General features: G+C 53.1%; 1 protein-coding gene across 1 annotated transcript; it reads left to right on the top strand.

Annotated features, from left to right (window-relative positions):
- The first annotated feature begins 2,384 nt into the window (after positions 1–2,384).
- HER10_EVM0000112 (uncharacterized protein) lies at positions 2,385–4,597 on the top strand. Its single transcript, XM_035469907.1, has 3 exons — positions 2,385–3,745; positions 3,818–4,122; positions 4,191–4,597. Exons 1-3 carry the CDS (start codon positions 3,040–3,042, stop codon positions 4,437–4,439), a joined length of 1,260 nt encoding a protein of 419 aa, XP_035337888.1. The 5' UTR covers positions 2,385–3,039; the 3' UTR covers positions 4,440–4,597.
- The last annotated feature ends 3,521 nt before the right edge of the window (positions 4,598–8,118 follow it).

Raw genomic sequence — 8,118 nt, 5'->3', positions numbered from 1 at the left:
TAAAAATGCTCATCCGATGTGTCTTCGTTTTGTCTCATAAGGGCAACCTTGAGACAAGATCGCGTGGTTCGATTCACAGGAAATACCAAGTTAGCAGCACCGTAGCTTCAACAAGGAGTAATTCGGCTTGCAGAGGCATGGTCCCCGATTGAATGACTCTTGTAATGAGATAATGTCACGGGCATGTCCAGCCTGCTAGGCTGCCCACAGCCATATGTCCAGCAAGGGCCATGGGCCCCGTGTTTCCTCTTTGGATCGTGTGGTGCGCGGTCATGATGCGGAAGTTTCTGGGACGTTGAACTCTATCGGCTTCTAGAAAGATTAGAAACGCAGCTGGAGGCCGGAACATTGCGCAATCTGACGGACCGAGTCCGAATCAAGGAGTAGAAAGAAGAAATAGTACAAGTGTTGAATGCAGTGACTTTGGACGGTGACGCGGAGGGGCGTCGGCTCCGAATGTTTAAGTGTCCCAGCTTATGTGTCTCGATTCAATTGGGCGGCGCACCGCGAAACCTTCTGGAGCTGTCACATGTGTACTCACGGCAGCTAACATCCATAAAAGCAAAATCGTACGCTGAGGTAATGGCACACGAGAGAGACGCCAACAACGGCTCATCGTGACAATGTGTGATGAGTGCAATTTTGTTGTCAAGACCCGTGTCCGGGTGGTATCCGTGCACGACCAAATGGAAGGCTGCTGCTCTCCCATTTGAATAATGAATGTTTTCTATAAGAAGAAATCTGATTATAAGTGGAGTATAGCCCCCACATTAGCGCAAGAGGCATGGGTTTTCATTACTGCGTGGGAGTTACTCCGTAGTCCGTACTCCGTACTGCGTACCTAGATGCCAGGGTTCATCACAGGAGTTTGATCACGGGAACCATCTGAATCCAAGCGAGACGAATGATCCGTAAAGGACGCTAAGCTGAGGCGCGAAAGACTGCTATTCTTGCCGCCAATGTCACCTACAATTGCTATTCACAGTTTTTTGTGCGGACGGAGGTACAGAACTTTGGAGGCAAAGCAGTTGGAAAGACAAAATGGAAGACGCGAAGTGAAGTTGGGGGGAGACTCAAAACGCCAACCGCCAAACGCCAAACGCCAGCCCAAACCATGGGGGGCCTGGGTTGGCGTCCCCTTCTTCAAGACAAGCAAAGACTCCAATGAGAGAGCCCCTTTCCGCGTGCCATGATGGGTCTAGTCCGAATGAGGGTTGGCGCGCGTTGACACAAGAATCCGAAACACGTTTTTTCCTCCAACCGGGCCCCCTGAGCACTTCCTGATTCGGTACGTACTCTACGGAGTACCCAAATCCCACGCGCTGTGCGGGGGGTTGTGAAGTTGTGACGGTGTCCGAGGAGGTCAACTCATTCGCCCCATACGATTGGCTCCCAAGTTCCCAGAAGCAACCCCCTTGACTACTGTGCAACACTCCAATTGTCAGAGAAGTCAATAATCGTCAATCGATGGCTGAACCCGACCCGTCCAGCCCTGCTACATCTGCGCCGAGTCTTCAAGAGCTCAGACTGCGAGCATCCGTAGGTCTGCGAGAGCCTAGAGAGAGAGGAAGACGGAGGGAGGGTTTCCTGCATTATCCTTGCCGTCCTCGATTCAGTTTCATTGCATACGAAGTGCCCTTCTTTCCTCACCTTGCGGGTACATTCTCATCCATCCCATCTCATCTCTCTGTACTAAGTACTCCGTACAAGTACACTCACTAATGAATCGCCCACAACAAAGTCTGGGTCAAGCCAAGACTACCTTGCGGCTGTCGTATGTAGGTAGGTAGGATGCAAGGGTCTAAATGCAGATATTGTGTAGGCGTTACGACCTGTCTACATCCTCGATGCTGCAGATCCTGCGCGTTTCCTCCCCCAATCCCCCCTCTCCCTCGTCAGATCCTACTCTCGTCCTGCCCTCTCAAACACCCCTATCCTGTCCGCTTGCTCCTCCTTCCAGGTTCTCCAGAGTCGCAAGTCGCAGAATCCCTCACACGCTGGGATGAGACTGGCGTGGCGTCTGCTTGACCAACTTCGCCGCTTTCTTTTCTGGTCCTGTCCAGTGCCGCCGTACACTGATCCCCAAACGACACACATCTACCTAGACCAACCGCATGCTGCAGACGCCAGACTCGTTAGCCCATCGACGCCTCCTTACCTCTCATGTTTGGCTTGACATTGCATACACCATCCCTCGCATTGCCTAGCCCTGCCTTGGACCGAACTGCTGGCTGAGGTCGCCGGTGGACCACGAAGAGGACGCTCGGAAACGACGCCTGCCACCCTGTACCTAGGTTGCCGTTGGCCCATCGCAACTTGCTCCCTTCTTTTATCAGTCCCTCTGTGATCTGCTCCTCCTTCTTCACCAATCCCCATCGCGCCCAGCGTCATGTTGGCGCCAGCTGCCTTTTTGGCATTGTCCTCATCTTCTGCTTCTTGCTAGCCCGTCTGGCTTTCTCGCCCTCATTGTCAAACTAGTTCATTCTCCTTCCTCTTCCTCCTCCTTAGGTCACGCTGTCTGTAGACCGTCGCCTGTTCTCTTAGCTCCGGGAGCTGTATTACCTAGCCAACGTTACTCTTCTTGATACCCTTTCCTCCAAACTGTGCTCCTGCGAACGCGAGTATCAGCCTTCCTTCGACTACGCAAGGCGCCCCTTTTTATCCCTTGGGACTCCTCTCATCAACAAGGCGCCGTCAAGTCATCGACTACCATCATTAGCGTTTTGCGGCCGTTTCCCACCCGTTGCTTTTAGCTCGCCACTGCCGCACCAGGAGACAAGATAGCCTTTGTTCTTCCTGTCGCGGCTGACTCGATCCCTTTGTGCAACTGGCCAACAGGGGAACCACGCCGTTGTGTTCTGCGCCTCCAACGCCATTGACGACTGCCGCTGGACGACGACGGAACACTCGACGACTGCTCACCTTGACTGAGCCAACGCTATACACCGAAGAATGCGAGGAGCTTGAACGGTGATAACTCCAGCTCATCTGCCAACTCTCAACGGCAAAGTGTCTGGCATACAATTCAACTTACTCACCATGGATTTTCTTAGGCGAGGACGTTCCTCGCAGGGGGAGGATATCGAGCAGCAGGCTCTGGCAGGGCCATCTACACAACCAGAAATGGAAGAGGGCTCACGACCTCGGTCGAGGCGCTTGCCTGGCACAAGGCCTTCCCTCTCTTCACGGAGGCGTCCCGGCAACGGGATGCAAAGGCTAGGGGACGAGGAATCTGACAGCCCGAAAACACCACGGTTTAACATCGGCCTCCCGACACTGCCAGGAACCCGTCTGAACCTGCCACACCTTGCAAGAACATGGACCAGCGGTTCCAACGGCACCGATTCGCGGCCCAACTCGACATCGCAACAACCCCTAAACCGTGTCGACGAGTCTTCTTCCCCCGAACCGCCCACGACGAGCAGAGCCGGACCTTCACCAGCTACGACTCGCGTGACAATGCCAGCGCCTGTCGCACGGCGCCCCGAAACTGAAACTTCCAGCGAGACGAGGAGATTCACAGGGCCAGATCCTGCAGAGATGCATCTGGCGAACATGGCACAGGATGGTCGACGGCGCAGACGACGGGCACATCATCGACAGCAACAGGACAACAACAACAACAACGAGGGCCATCCTAAACGATTTCTTCTCTGTATTCCATGGCCAAAATCACGGCGCATGCGATCTCAGATCCTCCGCTGCTTCATTTCAGGCGGGTTCCTGACGCTCCTTCTCGCTGTCTGTAAGTGGTGCCCCAGCCCAGCTTATGGGAATTGTTTGGCGTACTATTATCAGAGACTAACCACTTGAGTAGATTTAGCACTCTCCCTCACACAAAATATTCGCAGTAGCGAGTTTACTGTGTTGTTGATTCTCATTATTTTGTTCGTAACGATATTCTTCTGTCACGGCTTGATCCGGTTATGCATGCTCGTCATCCGACCGCGGGTCGACGATGAGGCCAGGCCACCAATGCCGCAACTTTTGGCACCCGGTGGCTACGCCGTACCACGAGAACCAATCCGAGTTGTGCTGGCGCGCGATGAAGAGGAGCAAGGAGAGGTCAGCGAGGCGGTCCTGGCCAAGCCCCCAGCCTACGGCCTCTGGCGAGAGAGTGTGGTATGTAATACTTATAAGTGTGGTACTACACGTGAGGAAGTTTTTTTGGACTGACAAGTTCCATCCAGAGGGTTGACCCCAACCGCATCTACTGGCAGCGCAACCCGAACGCCTTGCCGAACGAGGGAACATCCAGTCGCGGAGAAAGCAGCACTGGTCCTCGACCCCCATCGTACGCATCAGAGGATGGGGTGAGCTATGTCGTGGAAGCTCGACCCCGATCCATGGCCCCGGCAGCAATGACTGACGTGCTTACCCCACTACCTACACATCCTTCCGAACGGGGGCGGATGGGTGAACACAGGAGTGCATGGTAAATATGTAAGCAAGAATCGACCTGTCACGGTGATGACAAGAGAGAAGAAAGGAAAAGAAAGGGCCCGCACTCCTTGAGCATAGAGAAGGGGGCTTGTTCATTATATTATATGGTTTTGGCGGCGTAGGCGCAGGCGGTATTTGTGACAGCATTGAGGAGTCGAAGTACTATTTTCCAACTTGAGGATCTGGCGCAGAAGGAAGCAGAAGCAGAAACCATGACGTGCGGTACTTTGGAACTGCTGCGGTATGGTGATGTTGGTACTAGGGGCCACGATATCATGCTTGGCATCCAAAGAAGTAGGTACGAAAGTGTAATATAAGAGAGAAGACATGACACAAGCGACTTCGAATGGAGATACACGTAGAATACATCTACGGGAAAGGGAACAAAAAGATTCATGACTGCACAATACACTTTCTTGAATGTTGTTCAGCATGACGACTGGTAGCTGCGGGGTGTCCTGCGAGAGTGGTTCCACAGCATGGCTGGGCTTACGTTTACCCCGGACGATCTGGCCTGGCGGCTCTGCAGAAGATGATTGATCTCAACTCCCGAGCGGGAAAAGGGTATCACGACCTTTCGGTGCGGGAATACAGCAAATGTGCTTCGTACGGGCGGTATTCTGCGGCTGCACCAATTGTGTTAGACAAAGTTCTGCATCCCGTCCTGCAGAACCAACGAGGCAGTAGCAAATCCGTCGCGGTAGCCTATACGTAAAGCTGCATTTTACCTATATGCTGCATGCTCATCGCAGCTTCTGGCTTCCCAGGCGGAAGAATCAGATGCCTGAAAACCCGTCTGTGAGCAAGCGGAAACAGCTGTCCGTGGTCACCTACCAGGCTGCATTGCGCAAGCTCAGAATCTCGAGAATGCAGGTGTCCACAGAGCTAGTCCCACTGCAGATTCCTGCCTTTCGACTCTGCAAACCACTTGTAAGTGAGCCTCGGACCTGTGGTCAGGGGGGTTAGGGCGGGGAGGTGATGTTGAGACATGTCCAAGTGTCGCGACACACGGACAATGACCGGGTCAGGAACCGCCACATGGACGCCATGAGGACTGGGGTTGATACATGTCTTTTCCAGTCTGGTTCTCTTTTCCTTGGGCGGCACATTCAGGTGGGCATGCGCTGTGAGCCTGTGAGGGCTTTTGGCCCCGTTGGCCCGGATGACTGTTCCAAGTTTGCTCAAGTGTCTTCTCTTAGCGCGCGGAGTTGCGAGGGCTGGACTGAGGGTCAAGTGCCAACAGAAAGAGGATTAGTTCGTGGAGAGGTGGCTCTGGTCCTCCTACATGGTGAAGTTGATGGTGAGATAGGCGCTGTTGTACGGATACTGTGGAAGAGGATGTTTGTGCGCTCATGTTTGTTCTGTGCTTTGATCCAGAGGGTGCGAACATGGGCCTCTAGTTCGTCAGGAGTCGAGTATCTGCACTCCGTGACTACCGAGTGGTTACGTGAGATTGGCTGGTTTACTTCGTCGCTAGACGAGAGATGTAACGCAGAGTTGGGTGAGCACGTAGTGAGGTTGTTCAGGGTGAGGGCAAGGTTTGTAAGAAGGGCAACATGAAACTTACCTCGCGCTTCCAATTTTGGCAAGGTCTGGCGCAGCGACAGACGAGCTGAGTAGGATAAGTTTGAACTTTGTTTGATAATACAGGCTGTCTTTATTGGACTGGACGCGGTGTGTTAAGTTGACCATGGTGAACGAGGGACAGTGGAGATGAGGAGAATCTGTCGCCCGGTAGAGTAAGAACGAGGTGAGTTGGAACCTGGACGAGGTGATGAGTCGAGACTCGCGTCAAGAGAGTCTCGTCAAAAGATTCTCTTCAAAAGATGACTACTTACCAGGAGTAAGGGCCTTGGCTAAAGAGTGACTTGTCGGGGCATCGTTGTGATACTTGGCCCGAGCGGCGAGGGGGGAGGGGAACTTGTTTGTCCCCGCCCTCCACTTTTGACGACTCTTGGTTGATCGCTTTACATAGGCAGTCTTGACATTTGAGTGTTGAGTCTGGACATGGTGATAAGCAACTGCCCTTGTGGTCCGCGCCCATCCTATCATGGTCTGTGCCGAATGTGAGGCAGACTGACAGAGTCCTGATCGTATCCGACGGACCGGTTCTGAACTCTTTCATTAATTCCGTCGTTTAGGTAGATGTTTCTTGTGTCTCCTGCTCCCGAACGCAAGTTGATACCTATGGAAGAACTTCCACCCGCATGAGTTGAAAGCTTGGGGTGAGAATCAACGAGGGGATTTGGGGCTTCTTTGGTTTTGGGTCTTGGGCAGTGGAATGTAGGCATCGAATCAGGGACAGGAAAGCATCCGTCATTGGCGGATGTGGGATGTGGGAGGAGCAGCGGGTGACTGAATCTGCAGGTGCAGGGCAAGCCGCAAATGCAAGGGATACAGTTCCAAGCGGGTGCGTATCAAGCGCAAGTGCAACTCTTCCAAGTTCCATGGGCTAGGTAGGTATGGCATCGTGAGGTACAAGGTTTCCAAATGTCCGGAACGAGAGAACCGGACTCGAAAGTCCAATTGACCAGTTGACACCATCTCACATCGAGTTCCACTTTTCAGGTGTGCGCTCTGTGACTGTCGGCCAGTGTGAAGGTAGTGGGCGAAGGGAAGTCGTGATAGCTCTCAGAGTCCCAGCCCAGGTTGGGAATGTCATGGCCTCCAATGAGAGCCAGGAGACAGAGGTAATCCAGAGCCAGAGCTGAGTGATTTGGTTGAATTGGTGCAAACGCGCTACGCCGGTTCGAGGTAGACGTCCCACACGCACCTTTCCTTGTCTCCTGCCACACGCGCTTCTACAACCCAGTCAAACCCAGCCCATCCCGCTCAGAGCACCTCAATCCAGCCAGCCCAGTCCCGTCCTTTCCTTTCTCGTCAAGTTCAGGAAGGGGTTTGCTTGGCCGTGGTGTACATGGAGGTTCCCCCTCTCAACGCTACCTACCTTAACCTTCCTATGAGGGGAAGGGGTTGGAAAAGAAGTGACTGACCGTTGGCGTCAAGTCCCTCGGAAAGAAGAAAACAAGAAGAGTGAAGTGCCAGGTACTGAGGGCAGTTGGAGAGCAGTTGAAGTAGCAGAAAGAGGCCGTGGGCGAGAAGCAGGGAAAGAGGCGGAGAAGGCGGAGGAAGTAGGTAGACTTCGCCAAACAAGGTGCGATGGATGTAGCCATCCTCTTTTGGATGTCTTGTTTCCTTGTCATGTACCCCCTTCCTTCTAAGGTAGCCTTCCGGTCTTGTGTAGATGCCATTTCTCACGCACTGGCACCAAAAGAACCTTGTTCCGACTCGCCCTCATTCTGTGTGGTGTTTTGAAAAATTTTCGCCAACGTCAAATCCGACGATCTTGTGAGCCAAAGTCTACCTTCAGGTAAGGCAGGTCGTCAACTGAGGTGCCACCTGCCTTGCTTAAGGACATTCCATTCGATTCTACCTTACCTATGTACCTTACTTAGGTACCCAAGGGAAAGGAAGGTAAGGTGTTAAAGGGTGATGGAAGGCACCATCATGGGAAGGAAGGAAGTAATACCGTATCTGTATCCGTACCTACCTTACCTAGCCTACCTTAGTATCCGTACCTTACCAAGTAGAACGAACCTAAGCGGTCGCAAGAGAAATATAATTCGGAAGCACGTTTCCTCGCCTCCGTCCTCCGTTTCCCACCTCACCTTACCT

Source organism: Colletotrichum scovillei (assembly GCF_011075155.1).
Source record: "Colletotrichum scovillei strain TJNH1 chromosome Unknown Contig00001, whole genome shotgun sequence".
Taxonomy (NCBI): domain Eukaryota; kingdom Fungi; phylum Ascomycota; class Sordariomycetes; order Glomerellales; family Glomerellaceae; genus Colletotrichum; species Colletotrichum scovillei.
Note: the sequence above shows the minus strand (reverse complement) of the source record. Positions and strands in the feature narration are given on the sequence as shown.